General features: G+C 47.9%; 2 protein-coding genes across 4 annotated transcripts in view; one reads left to right on the top strand and one right to left on the bottom strand.

Annotated features, from left to right (window-relative positions):
- The window catches only part of dcaf6 (ddb1 and cul4 associated factor 6), a 31,013-nt gene extending 20,222 nt beyond the window's left edge, over positions 1–10,791 (top strand). Inside the window, exons 9-19 of one of the 3 annotated variants that reach the window (XM_029253029.1) lie at positions 55–171; positions 838–1,125; positions 2,677–2,736; positions 5,738–5,876; positions 6,051–6,157; positions 6,262–6,592; positions 8,720–8,858; positions 9,209–9,365; positions 9,496–9,584; positions 10,174–10,279; positions 10,483–10,791. In XM_029253029.1, the coding sequence (XP_029108862.1) occupies positions 55–171; positions 838–1,125; positions 2,677–2,736; positions 5,738–5,876; positions 6,051–6,157; positions 6,262–6,592; positions 8,720–8,858; positions 9,209–9,365; positions 9,496–9,584; positions 10,174–10,279; positions 10,483–10,541 (1,592 nt within the window). In that variant the 3' untranslated portion in view covers positions 10,542–10,791. Of the gene's footprint in view, positions 1–54; positions 172–837; positions 1,126–2,676; positions 2,737–5,737; positions 5,877–6,050; positions 6,158–6,258; positions 6,593–8,719; positions 8,859–9,208; positions 9,366–9,495; positions 9,585–10,173; positions 10,280–10,482 lie in introns of all 3 variants that reach the window. The other 2 variants (XM_029253028.1, XM_029253031.1) reach the window with 2 other exon arrangements.
- An 815-nt stretch (positions 10,792–11,606) lies between these two features.
- On the bottom strand, positions 11,607–20,380 carry gpr161b (G protein-coupled receptor 161b). Its single transcript, XM_029253036.1, has 6 exons — positions 20,076–20,380; positions 18,396–18,801; positions 16,391–17,109; positions 14,532–14,639; positions 14,226–14,351; positions 11,607–13,348 (listed from the first exon to the last, which is right to left on the bottom strand). The coding sequence occupies exons 2-6, from the start codon at positions 18,752–18,754 to the stop codon at positions 13,074–13,076; spliced, it is 1,587 nt and encodes a 528-aa protein (XP_029108869.1). The 5' UTR covers positions 18,755–18,801; positions 20,076–20,380; the 3' UTR covers positions 11,607–13,073.
- Between the last annotated feature and the right edge of the window lie 665 nt (positions 20,381–21,045).

Below are 21,045 nucleotides of genomic sequence, written 5' to 3'. Positions count from 1 at the left end.
GTCCCGGTCAGCTGCACCCAGAGCGGCTCCTCACTCTTCCTTCTCTGCCCGCAGGAGAGCAAAGCCCTAACGTGTCCCTGATGCAGAGGATGTCAGACATGCTATCGCGGTGGTTTGAGGAAGCCAGTGAAGCCCAGAGCAACAGGGGACGCCCCCAGCCGCGAGCCAGGGGTAATTACCAGGGGCCTCCTGTAGCCCGTCCAGTCCACTTATGTAGAGATATAGAGACTCTGTACGCAAAGCACTGGAGTTCTTCCATGATGCCCTGTGCTGTGCACCACTAACTTCCTGTACAAAGCATGCTGTGGAAAAGTATTTCTGCCTTTCCAGTTTTCTCAACTTCTGCAGCGCTTTGACTCTAAATTCAGCCGGACCTTGTTGTTAGTTCTACGAGTACACGAATGGAGTCCGAGAGAGAAAAATGACACCGGTTTTGCCATCCATGTCTTTTTTTTTGGTGTGGAAGATAATGAAATGTACAGTCATAGGCACGTAAAACTAATTGCCGTGTAACTACCATCACTGTCATTAAGGGGTTAATTGGAGTCGGCTTATTCAAGAACGCGGCCTGATGTGGGCCAGGTCTGTCCAGTCTGACTATCTGCTACTGAAACTGTTGCCAGCAAAAGCGAAGCTGGCAAAACAGAGATTCACAGGGGGGCATCATGTGATGTTCGAAGAAGATTTCTGACGCTCTCTGGAGAAAAGTTGAGAGAGCAGAGAGAAAACTGGAACCCTTTTCCACAGTACTGAATACGGTGGAGTGGTGAAAATGCTCCCTTCCTTTGTTTGACTGAAACGGGCGAAGAGAAAGTGTCGAGAGTTTCTTTCTCCCAGGGACGGCGGTCCGGCCAGAGGGGGCCACCTCCGCCCCAGAGGCAGCTGAGGGTACAATGGAGACAGAGGCAGAAGCAGCAGCAGAAGCCCCCGCGCAGCCTGTCCCCAAGTCCACCTCGTCGTCCTCTGGCTCCTCCTCAACGGTCACAGCTCCGCCCACTTCCACCTCCTCGTCCCTGGAGAGCCCGGCCTCTTCCTCGCTGCTGTCTTCGCCCGACGCGGAATTGAGAAGCCAACCCGTTCCAAGTCCCGCCCCCTCTGCGGAATCCACGCAGCCTACACAGTCAGGTAGGACAGGAGATGCACCTGTCCCACACCTTTCAGACCTTCAGGAGATTTACTTTGTGTGGAGCTACATTCGGTGCTGCAGGATGAGCGGAGACCTCGACCACCAAAGCATGTCAGGGGTTTGTGCCTCCCCCAGGGGGTCTCCGATCCGCTGCTGTGGTTTAGGGCTCCTCCTTGAGAGGCCTTCTGTGGGAAGGAGCACTGCAGCTTCACCTTCCTCCTGTTCCACCTTTTTCAGTTCTCTTCCTGTCATTATTCCAGCTTTGCCCCCCCTCCTACCCCTCCTACCCCTCCTTCCCAGCCTCCATTCATTCTCTTCTTTCTGCCCCCCGTCAGAGCCCGCCCGCCGTGGGGTGCCGGTAAGTGTAGTGTGCAGGCGTTTGCAGCGGCTGCTTCTGATGGCCGGCCCCCCCGGACAGGAAGAGCGGAGGGCCGCCCGTCCCCCTCGTGAGCGCCCATCCTCCGGGGCCTCCCCAGCCCGGGCAGCTTCCCCCACAGGTCTCCACCAGCATCCCCTAACATAGCCTCCACCAGCTGCCTAGCAATCCACCCGCTGGTGTGCTGCACCCAGCACTGCTTCTGCACTGCTTTCCTCCACCCAGAATTAACCTCGCTCATATGACCAGCAGGGGTCACCCTTCTTCGCTTGGGCTGCTGGCAGCACACGTGTAACAGAGAATTGGGCTGAGACCTTTGCAATGTGCCATTCTCACAGATTCACTCACAGAGAGTCTCTTCATCCCCTTATTAACCTCAGCACTGTGTTTAATTAGGTCTATAGCCAGCATGAGGGGGGTCATGTTAAACCTGCATGGACAGCAGTGTGACTAGATCCCCTCTGAAAGGGCAAGTCTACAGGTGGATGTTCTGGGGATCTTCAGTGGTCCGGAGTACTTTTAACAGCTAAGATCCTGCCAGTCGTAGAGGGAAGAGATGGAAATGCATGGTGATATGGCCACCTGTTGCGTGACTTTGACATCCACTTAGGGAATTGTATCTTGACATCATCGGGAGGGATCGTTCCTGACCCCGATGGTGTCTCTTTGGCGCAGAACATGCGACTGTTTCCTCTGAGCCCTTTCCATTGCTCTCCCTCTGCTCTGAGCTTAAAGTAACATGGCAAGAGAGCAGCTAGGTAGGGAATTGGGGGTCATAAAGCAGCACCGTGAGAAAGATTTCCCAGTTAATTCTGGAATGTGTGCGTGTGTGTGAAGCTCAGCAAGTTGATTTTTCTGTTGATGCTGCCTGAGCCGCCCTATTGTAGGAAAGTGAAGGCTGGGGTTTAGAATCTGCTCCCGTTGTCCTGGCACTGGGGGCCTTGGCTCCCTGAGGAAGACAGCGGTCGATGCGCAGCGCTGATCCCACAACGGAAGGGGACAGGTTTCCACTGTGCACACCTATACCTGTCTCGCAGTCCTGGCATCTCTGTTTCTTGGTTGGGGGAGGGGGGAGGGGTCCCTTTGAACTTCCAGCCAATAAACAGTGTATCTTTTTTTTTTTTTTACAATTGACATTCCAGTTGTTTTAGTGCCGGTCTGATTTGTGTTCCAGATTCCCCCTCATCCGCGGTAAACAAACAGCTCGGATCGATGACCCTGGACGAGGAGCAGGGTGCGTTGCCTCCCTCTGTCTTCCTGTTCCTGTCCGGCTCTGTCCCTCCTGCCGTGCTCTCCATCTGCCCTCATGACAGTAGTCATATTACTTGTCAAGGGCTGCCACCCCCCCCCCCCCCCCCCACCAGCTGAGATCTGTGCTTTAATTAGAGTTTTGTGCTCCTCTCTGAATGCGCCACGTCCCCGGACACTGCGCCCCCCGATGCCACCTCAGCTGAACGGCTTGTGTCTCCAGCACGTAGCCAGATTGCTCGCTGGAAACGCAGGGCTAGATGTTTGAGATGTGAGGTGGATGAGGTATCAAGAATATCTCGATGCTGCATCTCACAGGATTAGGAAGGCCTTGTTTGCATAGATCCCTCTTGCAACGCCTTCATCCGCGCAACGTGCAACAGCTCGCTGCATAAGGACATGCGCACCCATTCCAGTAGCTGTCCATGCTGCACGCGCTGTGTGTCGTCCTCTCCGCAGTCACCTTCTCCTCCCGTGTGTCCGTGTGTGCCTTAACCGCGCATCACCTCTCTGCATCAGTTTAGTCCTGTCGACTGCTTCCTCTTTTTGCATTTTGTCCATGTGTGTTACAATATACTTATGAAAAAAAGCATATCAATTATGGCTGGAGTGAATTCAGTTGTCAACAAGGATGCTTTTCAAAATTCAGCTGCAGTTGCACTCGTATTAATATATGGAATAATGATAATTGTGTTCAGTAGGTTTGTCGGCTCTGTTCAGATTGTGTTTGTCGAATGTAAGTGAATCCAGTGTTGCCTCTCTGTGGTGCAGCATGAAACCCAACATCTTTCTGCAAATTTTGTAAAATGTGTTGTTTATTCACGGTTTTGTTGAATTTCAGTGTAAAAGTGAATATACATGTGCTAAAGTTTGGGCAGCCAGTCACTCAGTACCTGGTAAATCACTGTTTTCAAGCATGTTCCGTAGCTGTAGCTGGATAAGTCTTTTGCTTGCCTTTAATTTTTTTTTTCGTGGAAGAACTCCTCCTCTAGTTCAGAAAGACAATTTTTCTTTTTTAATTTTTTATTTAATATTATGAACACAGCTGGATCACAGCAACATAGTGACCAAACTAGTACACAAAGAAATTGCAAATGCATCCACTTTCATAGAGCATAAAAGAAGGGCAAAAGGTTGTAATTTTCAGGATGTAAAGCTCTCTCCAGTGAGGTCCAGAAAGGTATCCCAGAATTCCATGCAAGTCAGATGTAAATTTTTCAAGTTGGGCAAAAATTAAACTCTTTGGTCATCCACATGTTTAGAGGGAATTTCAGGTGTGGACCATGGCATGTAAAATAATAATTAATAATAATAATTTAAAAAAGTTCTATGCCATGTGTGTTAGGAGTAAAAGAATCTGTGTTGCAATTTAACAAGGAAATGGAGGGAGGCATGCTCAGACTTTTTCTTGCCAGTACGCTTGTATTTTATTACATTCCCAGAATAAACGTGTCCAAGTGCCCAGAAAGGCCGTGCATTGAACACACAGGAAGATTCTTAGGCCTTCATGTGCTGTGTTTCTGAGATCTCCTCCCAGATCTTCAATAACATTAGTGTCCTTGGACTGTGATCTCAGTTCCAAAGCAGTATTTCATTCCTCTCAGTACTTCATGTGTGTTCTGATCGTCTCGCTGAAGTTTCCATCCTCATTTCAGCTTCGGTTACTTTACCGACCGTGTTCCTCCTGTGTCACCGGCAGTTGCTCGAACCAAAAGTGTCATAGATCCACCCCGTCGGGTGCTTCATCCCCGCTGGTTGTCAGAAACAAGTTCAGTTTTTGTTCATTGGGGCCGGAAAGAGTTTACCCAGCTTTGTAAGAATTTGTTTTCCATACTTGAGGGATTGTCGTCCCCCCCCCTTCTGACTTGTGTGATGAGGTCGTAGGAAAGGTTCCCTTCTGTCAACTTTCCCACGCAGATCATTGTTATGCAAGCGGGGCTGTGGACCTGTGGGGTCAGCTTCTTTGCAGTGGTGTGGGCTTGGCTTTTCTGACAGTGCTCTCTGAGGTTTTTCTCAGTCTCACAGACCTGGTCTTGACTTCCACAATGGACAGCGCATCCGAAACTATCTGAACATCTTTGTGTTTCTTTCCCCTTCTTTGTAAACTCCAGCGATCTTCATTTTTAAGCGTTCGGTGAGCTGCTCAGAGGAGCCCATGGTGTCTGAGAAAAGGCAGAACAGCAGTCACAGCTTGAGAGACCAGAACATTATTTGTTGTCCTCTTCATTTAATTTGGTTTTTAAAAACCCAAATAAAAATAACTTGAGCAAAAGCCACATTAGCTTTTTCAGCCCTTCCATCCCGAGATCAGCAAATGAAGGAAACGTATGGGTTGTATTTTGCCGAAGGGAATTGGGTTTCAGTGTGCGGCACACAGAACTGTCGTCGACCTGTTTCAGAGATTCGCTGAAATAACCAGTGATGTACAAACTTCTCCTCATAACTCTGTGAATCATCAAACTGACAGCACAACAGACATCCAGGAAGTGCGCTTTGTTTTCTCAAAAAGAGAATACGAGTATAAACGATCAGCGCTGTTTGACACTGTGTGTGCGTGTGTACATATCATATAAACTCATTCTTTTGTGCAGGTGCCTAGTTTCTAGCTCTGCTCTAGGATGCGCTGGCTGCAATTTGCTCTGTAGTGTTTCTCTGCTCTGTCCCTCTGTCTCTGCGTGCGTGTGTGCGCGTGTCTTTGGGATAAGATCCCCACATCCCATGCATGACCTCACCCGTAGTGTGAAAAGCAAGTGTGTGTACGGTTCTGTGTAAACATAACCATAATATTCAGCTAAAGACAGACTTAAGTTTGAAGTTTAGTGTGTTTTTTTTTTTTTTTAAAAATTAATAACTGAAATTTGGAGGAGGGGGGGGAATTTTAATCCAGCTGCAGCCCTCTGTTTCATTACCTTATTGCTCATTCTGTCAGTGTTAAGCTTCAGGAAGCTTTGTGCATTTAAACCGGTGTGTGACAACCACCCTCCCAGGAAACACGGAGGCTGCAGCTTCGAGCGGTTCTGGAGCGGCTGGTGTGCGAGCCGGAGCTGCGGAGCCGGTCCTCAGCCTACACTACAGCACAGAGGGCACTACAACTAGCACCATTAAACTAGACTTCACTGATGAATGGTAAGCAGAACTGAGCATAGTGTAGTCCTAACTTCAGCTTCCATGATCCCATGGCATCTTATCCAACCATGAGCTAGTCAAGCAAGCCCCTCTCACCCACCCTTTCCTAGTCAGGTATTCACTTATCCAACTTTGGATTGATTCACTCGCCAACTTCTCATCTACCCTTGGAAGGAGCTGCAGGGCGTCCACTTCCAGGGGCAGCAGCCACAGACCAGACGAGGCAGACAGTAAGACCCCTCCAAGCACTGAGGAGGCTTCACTGGAGGGTGTGGAGCCAGGTGAGGTTCAGCAGAGGAGACCTGCTGAGAATAGCTGTCAGTGAGGATGGTTGACTTAAGCAGTAGGTTTAAGGTGAAACGCTCCTTAATATGTTCTCCAGCAGCTCCGGCTGTGTCCAAGCCTCCCAAGCCGAGTATGTCTGTTCCAGAAGAGGAAAGTGCCACTACAGATGAGGCCTCCAGTCCTTGTGAGGATGTACCAGCTCAGTCAGCCACTCAGACAGCCCCTGCTGAGGGTGACTCAGGCCCCCAGACCCCAGGAGACTCTGAGAGGGCCACCCCAGAGGACTCCAGCAAGTCTTCCCAAAGGAGTGAGCCCCCTGGTGAGGGTGGACCCTCTCCACAGACGTTGCGCAGTAATCAGGATTCGGACGACAGCGACGACGACCCCATTCTCATACCTTCCACCCGATACCGTGGTGGACAAGGGCAAAGGTAGGTCTCCATTCCTCCCACTGAACACTTTGCTTCCCAGAATCCTTAATGGCATCAGAGCACCTCAGTCAGTCCGCCTTGTGCACTGTTGATGTGACCACTAGTGATATTGTTTTGTTCTTTTTATTTGTTCAAAGCTGTGGATCGAATGAGTCACATGATGGAAACCTTATTGAGGGAAAACAGTTACGGAGACTGAATGTCGTTTTTCAGTCGTTCGAAACGAAATTCGTCTTGCTCTGAGAAGAGTGCTAAATGTTTGTCAATAGGAAGTTTTCATTTATTTTCTTCTGTCCTCAAGCAAACCGGAATTGGTGCTGAAGCTCATATTGATCACTTAACTGTTGATTAACTCTCTGATCTCCATAAATTTGCACTATATCATGTGTTAAAAAAACCTTTCTGCAGCATGTTCCCTTTGAGTTCCGTATGCAGCTATTCACGTAATGTGTATGAGCTATAAACAGTGGTATTTTACTTCGCCCCTGTAATCTGTGTCTGTGGGTTGGTGAAATGCACTCCTGTTTAGTCTAAGTTGTATGTCACTTTGGGGAGGAACATCTGCTAAATGAATAAATGTACATGTAATTATTAAAAGCTGTGAACAGTTAAGTGTTATCATTAACAATTCTTTAATTAAAGTGTTAGTCCACCTAATTAAATCCACTGTGGTTCAATTTTGTAAAACAGAACATGGAGAGAGTCTGGGGGGGTGAATACTTTTTATAGGTACTGTAAGCATTATTTGTTTATAATAGCGTGACACGAACGTTATTGAGAACTTGCACGGAAAGTAGGTGTTGTTGAGGAACGTGAGCTGTCTCTCAAACAAATCCTGAATTCCTCACAAGTGTCTTTCCAGTCTATTATATCCCCATCTGATCTGTAGGGCAGCACTTGCTTGGGTGTTACGGAGAGTCACCAGTTTTCCGATCCAGGTGCTTCTTCTGATCCTGTCTTTCTTTTATTTATTTATTTATTTATTTATTTATTTTAAAAAAAGGTCCTGCGACAACTCTGACATTCCATAACATACATCATGTTCCAGGTTTGAAAGAAGGATGCTTAAATATGCAGTTGAAAGATTTGAGGGATGGGCAGGTCAGTTCCAGAAATGCTCTCAGCTCTAGAACCAGTTCATCAGTGCAGCATTTGGCACTGTTCAGCAGTGCCAAATTTGAAATGCATAAATGTTACCCTATTCATATAGAAAGTTGAAGGGTCATGAAATTTCTGTGTTTCATGGGCGGAAAGATTTGCGTGAAATGAAGTGCACGGTCCGAATACTGTTAGCAGCCCTGATGTTGGCGCTGTGAGTAAAAAGAAAATGTTCCTCTCTGTAGATTTAATTTCAGAGGATCCGCAGTAGGCGATAGAATGATCAGGTAAAGCTTGTTTACTTTCCTTCAGTCATCTGTAACTGCTGGGAGTAATTTTTTAATTAACATTTTTATTCCCCCCCCTCCCCCCCGATTTGGTTTGTGATTGTCCCTCTAACCCCAATCCCTCCACCGATGAAGGGTGTGTGCTCACACGTTGGGCTCGGATGTGTGTGTTTGGGGGAGGACAGGCATTGCTGGCATGCGAGTAGGGCACTAACTCTCCCTGTTTGCAGCACCTGCATGTGTGGGTTTGGACTGTCCTGTGTACCCCTGGTTGGATGAACCGCACAGTACTTTAAGACTGTAATATTATGATGAAGCTATTAATAATCATTTGTTACCTTTCACTATGGAAAGCTTGTAGGTGACAGCTGCTCAGCTCCCACATGGATGAAGAGAGGCTGGAGAAATCCGCACCCACAAAGAACTTTTATTCTTATTATGTGGTGCAGATTGTGAAGCTTTTTAGCACCAGAAAACTGCGCACATACACACACACACACAAAATTTACTGCAATATGTTACATGTGCTGGAAACATAATTGCCCTTCAGTTAACTTTCACATTTCAGTCATCCACATGGCATTTTCTCAACCGGTGATGGGTCCAATTGACCTTTTCCTCTTTAAGGAGAAGATGCCCAATGTTAAAGCTGTCGATGGCGGTGTTGTATGAGCAGGATGCACCGGAAGGGGGTAGGTGCACATGACCGGCTTCTACTTATACCCTTGGTTACGCTCCACAGGCGCTCTGCAGCTGCCCGTATTCAGGAGCTGTTTCGCAGGAGGAAGGAGAGGCGAGAGATGGAGGAGAGCGAGACTCAGAACATCAGGAGACCTTCAGTCAAGATGGTCTACAAAGGCCACCGCAACTCCAGGACAATGGTGCGTTCAAGAGGGACTGGTCACAACATCGTTGTTGTTGTTGTTGTTGTTGTTGTTGTTGTTGTTGTTGTTTGTGTTTAACAGACTTTTGGAAAGCAACTTTTTTTGTTTGTTTTACACAGTCGTGAATTTTTTACAGGAGTTAAAGGAATTTGCTTCAGGGTCCCACTAGAGTCCCTCTTGAACATGGGATTTGAACCTGCTTCCTTTTAGTCATAATTTTAAGTCTTTTAACTGCTCTGGTTTCTCACCTTTCTGTGTTGGCTAATGAGTGAGTGAAAGCACACATACAGGTGTGTGTTCAGAGTGTACTTTGGACGATGAGCTTGTGGTCACTCCTTTGGCTGCAGATCAAGGAGTCCTGCTTCTGGGGCAACAGCTTTGTGATGAGTGGCTCTGACTGCGGTCACATCTTCATCTGGGACCGGCGCACGGCAGAGCACTTGATGCTGCTAGAGGCCGACAACCACGTTGTCAACTGCCTTCAGCCCCACCCTTATGACCCCAGTGCGTAACACACAGCCGCACGGCGTAGCGTTCCACTCTCAGCAGACCAACGTTCAGACTTGCTAAACACCAGGAATCTTAGACATGTTGCTTTCATCTTCCTCTTTCTTTCTCTTGCTGTTCCTTCCAGTTCTTGCCTCTTCTGGAATAGACTACGATATCAAGATCTGGTCCCCTCTAGAAGAGCTGCCTTCATTCAACACAGTCCTTGCTGAGGAGGTATGTCACATTTACACTGGTAATCTCACTCTGCTTTACTGGCTGGAGACCTGGCACATGCAAGTGCATTTGCTTGCTTTTTGATCATTTATTGAGGGAAGAAAAAAATGTTTTTTTCCCAGGTAAGTATTTTTAAGAAGCTGAAGTATAACTCATTTTGTCTAAATCCATTTATTGGGCAGTGTGAGCTCACTCAGCATCTAACTAGTTTGTTTTTTCCTTCCAAGTTGACCAATTCCCTTTTCTTTGTAGGATATATGACATTAGAGACTGATCAAGCAAGATTTTGTTATTCTTCATTTTGATTACTTCTATCAGGAGGAAGCTGCAGCGTCCCCAGGTGTAGGATAAACATGAGTGCTCTTATTTTGTTGCCTATTAACCTAGTAAATCAAATTAGTTACATGTGTAGGGTTGTAGATTTGCACAGTCTGATATGTATGTAAATGGAATAGTGTAGGTTGTGTTTTGGTTTTCTGGGTGGCAGCATTGCCAGTGTGCTCCAAGCACATTTCCCTCTGGTGCAGTATCAGTTCAGTTCAACACAGCCTTAATCCCCAACTCCTTGACCCACCGGGTTCCCCTGCAGGTGATCACACGCAATGAGCTGATGCTGGAGGAGACGAGAAACACTATCACGGTACCTGCTTCCTTCATGCTGCGGATGCTGGCCTCACTCAACCACATCAGGACCGGTGAGCCTGCTGACAGTCTGCAAAAGATCAGTGTTTACCTGCACCGCACCCACGTTCTCAGCACTAGTCAGTTATGACTGCAGAAGAAGCAATTTGATTATAACACAAGCAGTTAGGAAGAGTGAGCCCTAGTTAAACTAAGGACACTTGTACTGAATCGTCCCATCAGCTGATCCACACGTTTATTTCTCTTCTCCGCACAGATCGGATGGAGGGCGATCGGTCTGAAGGGTCCGGACAGGAAAACGAGGACGAGCAGTAGCCATCCGTTATCCTTTTTTTTTTTTTTTTTTATTTTAAATTTTGCTACAAAGTACTTGAACACTTACAATTTGTACAAGTAAACCGTACACTATTTCCTTATCTAAACATTAGTGCAATTTTTAGCTTTTTTTAAGCAAATTTTCCTACTAACTTTTCCTTGTGAACATCGGGGACAAAGTGTGAATGCAAGCTCTGCAGCCCAAGAGTAAAATGTCAGAAAATAGGGATGAGTGTTGTTTGAGAATATAAAGTGCAATATATATATATATATATATATATATATATATATATATATATATATAATTTTTTTTTTTTTTTTTTTTCTCCTTTTCCAAAAGCTATTGTTTGAGCTTCATACTCAGTAAGGTGTGAGTTTTCTTGATATAGCTAATGGATAAATAAGTGTTTGTATACTTGGCAGTTATGCATGTAAACCTATGGAAAAAATGTTGAAATTATGCTTTAAGTAAACCATTCTCTTTAAAACTCTTGGTTTGGCATTAGTGAGCATTTCCTAGTAAGACTGACACGTGGGGTGGGCTCTGCGTATGGATATTGCAGCAGCATTTAGCACTGATTTCCAGCTGTTTAATGTGTGCGAACATGGATGTCACAAAAACAAATCTTTTGATGAGCATTTTACATATTTTTGAGTGAATCAACAGCTACCAAAACTAGAGGACACAGCAGCATTGTGACAACATAGCTTTTAAAATGACATAACTTTATATATTGTATTTATGCACCTGTTGATTGTGCACATTTTTGAGCTAGATCAACTGAATATTAAAAACCTTACTGAAAACTACATACAGTATGATGTCCTTACAAAATGCACTTGCCATCCATCACCATTTCAGTAGTGATGTGGAAAGTATTCAGACCTGTTTTGCTGTCTTACAAAAATCCAATTGGTTATGGTATGTTTAACAACATACTTAACATTTTGATCAATGATAATCTCTTCATTATATTGAAAATCCATCTTGAGTGAGTATTGATTCCCTTTAGTCCTCAGACATTTAGTAGCTGTGCAGTTTGCACAAATTAGCCTTGTGTGGGATATTGTAATAGTTACTACACTTGCATAATGTGTTGTTTGCCCACTTCTCCTTGTAAAATTACTTCCACTTGCAGGTTATGCGGAGAGCAACAGTGTACAACAATCTTGGGTTCCTAGGAGATTTGTCAGCTTTGATTAGGCCACTCGAGGAGTTTCTTCTACTTTGTAAAGTGCTCCCGGATTTGCTTTGGGGGGCCATCTTCCATTTATTCATTTAGCAGATGGGCGCTTGAACTGATTGACTTAACTGTTCCTACACCCACTCTAAAGTAATTCAGACAAGTCCAAAGGTGTAATCATTTTTATATAGATGAATATTTCTTTGTCCAAAAATAGAGGGGGAAAAAAAGTATCTGCATTTACCAGTCAAAGTGATTCAGTGGCTGTAAAGAGCTATTGGTGGCTTATTTATGCACTAAACACATTGAAAAGAGTGTTTGAAATCAAATTTGTCATGAGTCGGTACAAGTTGCAACTATAGTTGACCTCAGCCTTTTCTGTAGCTCCATTTTAAATCAATGTGTCTTAACTGTTTAAATACTCAATAATTGCAAACAGTAATTTTTCTCTATTGTAGTATAGGTTCAGAGGCCTTTATCAAAACTGCACCAATATGATTTATTTTGGTAAGTGGCTGTCTCAGACCTTCCACCAAACAGTCCAAAACAGCAAGGATGGACTGTATTTCTTAAAATTGTAAATATGAAGGCCTTCTATGCGAGATTAAATTCTGAAGTAAAACAGACATCATGTGAACAGAAAACATTGAGCATCTAATACATAACCAGCACTCTCATAACTGCTTTTACACAGTGAAGCAACAGTATCTGCAAACAAACTATTTAGTGAACATAAAAAATACAGCGCATCCTTTAAAAGCTTGCAAATTAAACACACAGTACCACAGAAACTAAACCTTTATGAAAGTAAAAAAAAAAAAAGTTTCCCCTGTAGTACACTAGAGGAAGTCAGGTCACACTCTTCTACACACCACAAAGTGGCACTTTTTTTTTTTTACAGTGATATGTATAAAAGCGGTACTACTGTAGCGTAGTACTCCATCACTATCTCCACAACACAATGCAGCATCCTTTTTGCTGCACCAGAGGTCAGAATGGGGTAAATGCTTTGAAGGATACAGTTAGGGGACCCAGCATTCACCCTGGACATGATCACTGAGTGAGGATTGGGCGAATTAGGATGAGCCCTGATTTGCCATACACACAGGTGTCCTGGTGTAGCTAACATCCCAAAGGACACGTCCCCTCTGGGTGTGGTCTGTTCCCACAGGTGGGAAGGAGCAGTCCAGGCGGACAGGTAACAGCATGACACTGTGGTCTATCACAGCAAGATTCTCCACAGCTCACTTCTGCCTTCTTTAACATTACACAATGTTCGTAGCACCCTACGCCACCTGCGGATGGAAGGCGCTAAAAGCATCACGGATGTATCTGCAGTTACGTGAAGCTATACGCAGATCTCTTCGATTTCCTCGTCCGCATCCCTGTCGTCGTTCACGATTCCTTCATCGATGCTCTCCAGTCTCAGCCTCTGGCCGTCCGGGTAGCGCGGGCCCCGTGTTGGGGCCCGCGCCAACAGCATGGCAGTGGGGAGCGTTGTGGCCCCCCCAAAGAGCTGCAGCTTAACATCGCTCTCGATGGCCCGAGCCAGGCAGGAAGCGTAGCTGTCCAGGGATTTGTGGATCTCGGCCTTGATCTGGACGGTGGAGGAGCTGCAGTGCACTGAAATGCACAAGAGCAAAGCGACAATTCTCACACCTCTGACTGTAGAATTAATAATAACTGTAGAATGCCATATTGTGTTCTATTGCCTAATGGGTTACTCCCTATAAAGAGTTCAAAATATTAAAAATATTCTGAGTTCTCAAAAACGTGGGTCTGCAAGTCTGATCGTAATTCGATTTGTATAGAAATCTCTCTACTACAAAGAAATAACTTAATACAGATATCCTACAGGTTAGGTTCCGTAAAACCTCAGATAAAGGTGCAATTAACGAAAAATTCATCGTAAGGCTTGTTTATGCCAGTTTCGTTAACCACCCGTCCTCTACGGGGCTGCCGAGTTCCTGCAAACACAGCGTGCGAGACATTGACCGGACACCAATCTGTCACGGAACTCATTTCGTTACCGTCTACCGACTTGAAACAACGTTAAAAAGACTGTAAACGGAATAAAACCCATTCGGCGGTGACAGTCAGCTCATTCATCTCATAAATAAGTGCAGCGTTCCTCATGTTATCGATCACCAACAGTCAGGAACACCAGACACCATGGAAGCACATTGAATTAATGAAGCCCCACTTTCTCACTCTATTTTACTGCCAACTGACTGCTGTTTGCAGATATATGGGTTGAACCTTGAAATAAGAAAAGAAAAAAAAAAAAAGTTTGTATCTTCGAAAATTTGTAACATGAGAAGAAACAGTAGCACAGCTGAGCAACACACAGCAAGTGAGCGAAAAGAGCAGATTCCTTGGCTTCGCCCCGAATTAAAACACGCAGCTGTCAGCGGGACCAGCGGGAGCCCCCTCAAGCCCCGGACAGACGGCCATTGTCGGCCCCGAAGGAGGTGGGGTCCGCGGCGCCCGATGGACATACCTTTGGAATGCACCTCCAGCTGGTCCTCAAAGGTCACCGAGCTCCTCCTCCTGCCGGACTGGGCTGCGTGCTGCCCGACCGAGGAGCAGTCCGAGGAGAAGTTGTCCAGCAACAGGATGTCCGTACCTGGGGGGCGAAACGGGAACAGCGCTAAGACCTCTCTAAGGCCACCCGGTGACGGCCCAAACGATGTCTTGCTCAACATCCACGCACGCGATGCAGCTTTAGCGCACCGGGTCGAGACAGGTGGGCTGCAGCCGTTTGACCAAATGTGACCGCGTGGGGGGGGGAATCCGCCAAACCTACCTGAGTCCTGAGAGAAGCTGAAGCCTGTGTCCCCCGTGCTGCTCCCACGTCCAAGGAGATGACCCCCGCCGGCTAGCATGGCCGTCAGGTGTGGGGACATCCCGAGGTCTAGAAGGGAAACACACACATGCACCCACCCACCGCATCAGTGTGACCTTCACTCCAACACACACGACACACAGCTCCCCTCAGCTCTGTTACGCAGACAACCTACCGTATATGTACTGCGGCCTAATACTTCGAGTGTCCCTCTAAAGCCCATCACACGACGCCATTAATAACCGCCTAACTTTACGGTGCAATGCGGACACGGCGAACAGCACGCAGCAGGACCCTCCCACGCAGCACAAAGGTTCCATTCGGTCCAGAGCGTCCTGAAAAGCACCACGAATTCCGCACCCGTTTCACGCCGTAAGCAACTGCTGCGCCTGTGCGAATGGCTGCGGCGAAACGGGACGCGTCCGTATTCCCGCGTCGCGATCCGCTCGGTTTAATCGGGGCCGCAACGCGACCTTCGTGCCACTCCGGAGACTGGCGTCGGCAGCATCGTTTCCTGCTTCGTCTTTTCTGTGCCCCGCGTTAAACACGCCCCGTGCGCACTGCACTGTAATAACAAAACGCTAATTATTCGCATTGTTCAGCTCTCGACGTGAAAGTGCCGGAGCACGAAAAAAGCCAAACGTAACAATCGAAAGGAAGGTCGTTTTGTTATGTTGGGAGCTACAACCAGAAGGACCCTCAGCCCTCATATAATGGGGGTCCCACACACACACACACCTTCTGAACTGCTTGTCCCATACGGGGTTGCGGGGAACCGGAGCCTACCCGGCAACACGGGGCGTAAGGCCGGAGGGGGAGGGGACACACCCAGGACGGGACGCCAGTCCATCGCAAGGCACCCCAAGCGGGACTTGAACCCCAGACCCACCGGAGAGCAGGACCGTGGTCCAACCCACTGCGCCACCACACCGTATATATAATGGGGGTCCCATACAATGAAAAACTACTATAAGTGCCTATGAAGATACCCTTTTTTATACAACATAATTTTACACCTGCATTTTTTTCCCCTATTAGGTGATCATTTCACTTCCATAACTGGTATCTTATCCACTACCTACCGTCTTTCACTCCGAAAACCAAATACTGTTTCATACTTCACGTCACACGGACAGGCTCGAGCCATCACAGCCCTCGATTAAGGTAAATATAATATCGCAACCGAGAGACATTTACATTGATTTGCTTAGCAGACACTTTTCTCCATAGCAACTCTATGTAGTGTTACCAGCCCACACACCTTATTCACCGCGGTGACTTACACTGCTAGATACACCACTTACAACGGGTCACTCATCCATTCATCAGTGGAACACAATGAGAGTGCATTCAATACTACTACTGTTATTATTAGTTCACTTAGCCGATGCTTTTCTCCAAAGCGACTTATAGTGCACTATAAACATCCGTGAGACAGATGACCACAACGACCCCATCCAGGGCGTACGTCCCCATTAAGTGAGGCATGGGCGCACCCATTACTACACTCTGCATCTCATGCTCTTTACAAAAATGCATATCGTTATTCATGCAACATACTGTATCTAACTGGGGAAACTGCAAAGAAAAGAAAGAACTTCTAGCCTGTTTTCTTTTCCCTGTTATAAAACAAAGTCGCAGGAAACGTTTGCGAATAAGAGCCGCTATCGCTCGGCCGTGCGGAGGCTGACTCACGAGCTACGGCTAAAGAAAGATGCCCACGTGCCCGAAAAACAAAAAGGACGCCAGATGCTGCAAAAGGCCAAGAGACGGCCCGCAAAGCCGGGCTCCGCCTCCGCGGCTCGGCTCCGCCCACTCACCCGTGATGCGGTTCGAGATGCTGAAGAGCCGCGAGTTCCGGTGGCGGGTCACGAAGGACTCGCGGTAGTAGCGGTCCCCGAAGCACATGCCCAGTAGCTCCTTGCGCACAGTCTTATTCCAGAGTCCGTAGATGAGGGGATGACAGATGGCGCTGGCGAAGGACAGCCACGTCACCAGGATCTCCGTTCCAGGGGAGATGCTGCCCTTCCCCCACAGGGCCTCCGTGCTGATCACCACCAAGTAGGGTCCCCAGGTGGCCACAAAGGTGCCGATCACCACCAGGATGGTGACCAGGGCTTTGCACTGGTTGCCCGAGTACACGGGGCCGCGGCGGCTGCCGCACGACGAAGTGGACGCGTTGGAAATCTTGCGGCCGTCCTTCGGCGCCGAACCCTCTTCCTGGGCCGCCACCACGGTCCCGCAGTGCACCTTGCGTGCCTTAACGCGAGCCACGCGAAAAATGACGCCGTAGCACACCAGCATGGCCGCGAACGGCAGCAGGCCACACCACGCCACCCAGAAGGCCGTGTAGCCGACCTCGCGGTGCCACGCCGCCGTGCACGTGCGCTTGGAGCGGTCGAACTCGAAGGCCGACCAGCCGAAGAGCGGCGGCAGACAGCCGGCCAGGGAGTGCAGCCACACATAGGTGATGGCGAGCACGGCGCGGTTGCCTGTGATCTTCATGGGGTACATCATGGGGTAGAGCACGGCGTAGTACCTATGGGCAAAGGGGTTGTGACACCAAGGCGGTCAGTAATCCATCGTGGTAAAATTGTCCCGTTTTAAGAGTAACTTTATAACTCATCCTCCTAACTCCTGGGACACAGCTGACGGTAAAAACCAAAGCTTTAGAGACATAGAAACGGTAAAGTAATATTCTTGTACCGCACTTCCATTCCTATTCTAACTGGGACGAGTCGTTCTGTGAAATGCCCCTTAGGCCACTTCCTGTTACGAGGGGGTTGAATTACCACTCCATTAATAAAAATAAAAATAAAATAAAATAAAAAAAAAATAAAGGAGGGGGGGTGCACTGGTAGCATAGTGGTTAGAACTGCTACCATTAGGTCCAAAGGTCACAGGTTCAAATCCCACCTCCAACTAATACCCTTTAACAAGGTACTTACTCTAAATTGCTCCAGGAAAAAATTACCCAGCTGTATAAATGTTTAAATAATTGTAAGTAGTTTAATGCTGTAAATCACTGTAGGAAAAAAGCATCACCAAAATGATTAATAAAAGTATTGAATCGGCTCCTTTAGTTGCAATATTAGGAGACTAATAGGACGATATTGATCGATGGCTGACTGGTAGACCGTCAATGTGGCAGCAAGATGTTCTCCCCCCCATCGTCCAATGCTTGGAGTAATCAAGTTTCTGTCCATAATTTACTGTGTTCTGTCATTGTGTTAACTACTCCTATGAGTTTTTATTCCATAAACGCTCAACGCTATATGCAGGACATGTCTTACGAAGTGTATGTACTTTCAAAAAGGAGAAACGTTTCTTTTTCTAGTTCATCTGAGCATCATTTCGTCATTTAGCTGATGCTTTTATTCCAAAAACTTTACACAGTAGCACAGCTCAGTTCTGGGGCAGCAGGTAGCGTAGTGGTTGTTGCCATCGGGTTTGAATCCCACCCCCTGCTGTAGTACCCTTGAGTAATTCAAGATGAGTACCTTGCTCCAGTAAAATAACCCAGGTGTATAAATGGGTAAATCAGTGCAAGTAGCTTAACACTGTACATCACTTTTGGAGAAAAGTGTCAGCTAAGTGGAAAAAAACACAGAGTACTGTCATGGCACGTTCACAGTGATTTACAGCACCTCGCTCAAGGGCGCACGGCGCCAATCCTGGGAAGGGAACCGAGAACCTCCAGGTTAGAAGTCTGTGTCATTAAGAGGCGAGTCACCTACACGCAAAAGCTCACTCCCCCCGAGGCAGCGTGCTCCAACACTGAAAGAAGACCTGAAAAGGACCCAACCCGACATCCCCACCCCCCACCTGTCAATGGCGATGGCCCCCAGCGTGAGCATGCTGGCCGAGCCGACGAGCAGGTAGAGCAGCGCGCTGAAGTTGCACCAGACAACGCCGAAGATCCAGTCGTGCCGCGCCGAGCTCACCGCCACGAAGGGCAGCACGAGCGCCGAGAGCAGCAGGTTCGACAGCGTCAGGCTGAACACGAACTTGTTGCTGGGCGTCAGCAGGTAGGGCTTCCGGTACAGGGTGACCACGATGAGCAGGTTGCCCAGGCACGCCAGCAGGGTGATGGCCACGATGGAGACGCACTCGAGCACGGCGGCGCCTCCGCCGCGACCCGCGGTCACGTTCCCAAGCGCCGACGCATTCCCGCTGCCGTTCATGGTGAGGTGGCGGCGGGCGGGGGGGACGCCTGCATGCTGGGAGGCTCCTGCAAGAGGAACAGAAGCGCCCGATCCAGGTGCGGGACCACGCGTGAGTGGGGTGGGGGCTACGGCAGTACAGTGCGCTGGCACTGGAGGAGAGAGGAGAGTTGACACAAACCCCTCGAACACACACTTTCCATCACGGCGCTCCTTCGGATTTACCACTTATTACCCACAAGTTTACTTTATCCGTGGAATTATTATGAAGCCACACAAGTAGTGTGTGGAAAAGGCCTGGTACCATCTGGTACCACACATACACACCCGCCCTGTCCTCAAACACACTGCAACAAACTAACACTCACTCACTCGCTGTCATTACGCTGCAAGCCAGGGCACGGTCGCCGTGGTCCAGAGCCTATCCCTGAAACTCTTCAGCCACTTTAAAAATTAAATACAGTTCTTCAGCTAAATTCCTGCTGCTTCCAACAGCAGAGCCGGACAACTGAAGCTCTCCAGCAGTGTGTGTGTGTGTGTGTGTGTGTGTGTGTGTGTGTCACATCCATCATCACTACTGCACATTACTCTCCATCTGTTTCATATTTCTTAACTTTATTCTTCAGCGTGCTGAAAACACACGCACATCAGCAGATAAAGTACTGAGAAGAATACTGCACATATTTTTTACAGTGCAAAAAAAAATTAATATATTTACAAGTAAACAATGCACAATATGACAATTTTTTTTTTTTTTTTTTTTAAATCAACTCGAAATACACGGCTGGCAAACGCGTGCGAGGACAAAAAGTGTCAAAAGATGTTTGTAATAAAGAAAATTACGTATTTTTACAGGAAGTCGAGAGAGAAGCGCTTTCGTCCGAAACGCGCATCGATCGGAAAGGGTTCCGCGAGCGGCGGCGGCGTCACGGTGCGCGCGGCGCACGCAGTCCCTGTGTGCAGCGCTCGCGCGTGAGCCACGCGCTCTTCGCCGCCAACACTGGCGACCTCGACACCTGAACAGGAGGCTGGAGCGAAGCGGGGCCGTTAAGGACCCCACTCACTGCATGGCGCGCGCACATCTTTTCGGACCTTCATGAACTGTCCCTCCTCCTCCTCAAACCTAATTATAATAAATTCGCGCTCTTCTGGTATTACCCGAACAAAGTAAACGCTGGACGTCGCAGGAAGGGTGGAAATGGTGTAAAACTAGTGTGTGAAAATGAGAGGGCGAAGGGGGGCGCGCGGCGCGCTCGGTAACTTTCTCTTTGTTCGCAGCGCTCCGCTGTGCCCGCCAACCCACCGCCCCGTCCCGAGCCCCGAGTGCCGAGTCCCTGCTCACCGCGGACGGGCTCATGCAAACTGCGTCGGCGGGACCATCATCCCGCGGGCGGCGCCGCCGTCTCTCTCCTCCGTCACCGGTTCGGCCTCTTTCTTGTCCGCCAGCGCTGTGTGTGTGTGTGCGAGTGAAGGGAGCCGCTGAGAGAAATGGCGTCTGGTGTCTGGCGCCCCGCTCTCCCAGCTCTCCGCCCCGGCCGGCCGGGGCCCCTCGCCGCGCTCTGTCTGTGGGTGGTCTGTGTGACGGCGCGGCCCTCGAGCACCCGCACCGACGCGGGTCTCCGCAGGGGAGTCTCATTTAACACCGACCTGCACTAAACAACGCACACACAAAACTTAAGTTTTGCTGTTGTCTCACTTCAGCGCCCATTATTCCCCTTTTGTGCACAGGAGCAAACGACTCTTTAATTTCAGTGTTTAAATGGCAAACTGGGGCTTGTTTGCTTGCGTTCATTTTGTTTACTGCTTTGTATTTTAACTATTTAGCGCTTTCAGCAGCCGGGACCACCAACGAAGATCAAACATTCCCGCAGCGGAGCGCACCCCCATCACGTGACCTGCTCTCCGCCAATTGGGCCTGGGCACGGAACCTCACAGCTCTTTCACGTGCACGGGCTTTTCCGGTTGCCCGCTTTGCACCTATGGCGAGTTAACCGGGCTACTGTGAGACAAGTACTGTATGTATTTACAAGTTAATATATATTTATTTTAAAAAAGGAAGGACACTAGTTCCAGTTTAAAAACAAAATGCACACAATTTCCACTTTTATTATACCATAGTACAAAATAATCTATGTAACAGGATTATAACAGTTCTTCACAAAAGTTTTCTGTCACGTCTTCACTTCATTACAATCAATGGCGCACAGATATCCAGAGCAACTCAATACATTGTGATTTAAACTGCAGTTAGCTTTGGCTGTATATGTCGCACATTGTAATAAAATATTAACACACTTTTATATCAAATAATA

This window comes from Scleropages formosus, chromosome 1 (genome assembly GCF_900964775.1).
Source record: "Scleropages formosus chromosome 1, fSclFor1.1, whole genome shotgun sequence".
Classification (NCBI taxonomy): domain Eukaryota; kingdom Metazoa; phylum Chordata; class Actinopteri; order Osteoglossiformes; family Osteoglossidae; genus Scleropages; species Scleropages formosus.
This window is presented reverse-complemented; position numbering and strand designations above follow the sequence as displayed.